Here is a 1,336-nt window from a genome sequence, read left to right on the forward strand (position 1 = left end):
TGCTCTTCATTGCACACTCAACAAGCACCGACGAGGGCTCCAGCCAGGACGTTCTCCTGGAAAAAGAAAAGGGTCTCTTTGTGGGAGGGTCTGTGGGAAATGGCTTTGGTTTTTCCCAGAGAAGTCTCATCTAAACCGTCACTGTTTTTTCCTCCTTGCACAGGTCCTCATGCCCACAGGCAGCAAATGTGCAACAGCAGCTCCATCACCCAGTTCCTCCTCCTGGCGTTCCCAGACACACGGGAGCTGCAGCTCTTGCACTTCTGGCTCTTCCTGGGCATCTACCTGGCTGCCCTCCTGGGCAACGGCCTCATCATCACCACCATAGCCTGTGACCAGCAACTGCACACCCCCATGTACTTCTTCCTGCTCAACCTCGCCCTCCTCGACCTGGGCTCCATCTCCATCACTGTGCCCAAATCCATGGCCAACTCTCTGTGGGATACCAGGGTCATTTCCTTTGCAGGATGTGCTGCCCAAGTCTTCTTTTTAGGTTTCTTGTTTGGTGCAGAGTATTCTCTTCTCACCGTCATGTCCTACGACCGCTACGTTGCCATCTGCAAACCCCTGCACTACGGGACCCTCCTGGGCAGCAGAGCTTGTGTCCACATGGCAGCAGCTGCCTGGGCCACTGGGTTTCTCAGTGCTCTGCTGCACACGGCCAATACATTTTCACTGCCACTGTGCAAGGGCAATGCCCTGGACCAGTTCTTCTGTGAAATCCCCCAGATCCTCAAGCTCTCCTGCTCACAGTCCTACCTCAGGGAAATTTGGCTTCTTGCTTTCCTTGGTTTTCTGGTTTTTGGATGTTTTATTTTCATCATGCTGTCCTATGTGCAGATCTTGAGGGCCGTACTGAGGATCCCCTCTGAGCAGGGACGGCACAAAGCCTTTTCCACGTGCCTCCCTCACCTGGCCGTGGTCTTCCTGTTCCTCAGCACTGCCATGTTTGCCCACCTGAAGCCCCCCTCCATCTCCTCCCCATCCCTGGACCTGGTGGTGTCTGTTCTGTACTCAGTGGTGCCTCCAGCAGTGAACCCCCTCATCTACAGCATGAGGAACCAGGAGCTCAAGGATGCCCTGTGGAAACTCATATCTTAGTGTTTTCTGAAGACAATAAAATTTACATCTGCTTCTACATAGCAGTTTTAACGTAACTAGTTACAGGTCCAATCTATCATCTGTATTTTCTGTTGATATTGGTGGTTTTTTTTATTTTTACAAGGTTGTCATCCCCTTTGTAATTCACTGTCTGCTTTCTTTTATAACCACTGGCTGTGTAAATGAGGAGCCATGATCTGTGTGTATTGAAACAAAATAAAGGGTCCTCTAGTGA

General features: G+C 51.0%; 1 protein-coding gene across 1 annotated transcript; it reads left to right on the forward strand.

Moving 5' to 3' along the window:
• Positions 1-219: 219 nt before the first annotated feature.
• Positions 220-1,101, forward strand: LOC135999310 (olfactory receptor 14J1-like; the record flags this gene model as incomplete). Its single annotated transcript, XM_065652870.1, has 1 exon — positions 220-1,101. A coding segment is annotated over one exon (882 nt), but the record flags the coding sequence as incomplete, so codon positions are not given.
• Between the last annotated feature and the right edge of the window lie 235 nt (positions 1,102-1,336).

This window comes from Caloenas nicobarica, chromosome 28 (genome assembly GCF_036013445.1).
Source record: "Caloenas nicobarica isolate bCalNic1 chromosome 28, bCalNic1.hap1, whole genome shotgun sequence".
Classification (NCBI taxonomy): domain Eukaryota; kingdom Metazoa; phylum Chordata; class Aves; order Columbiformes; family Columbidae; genus Caloenas; species Caloenas nicobarica.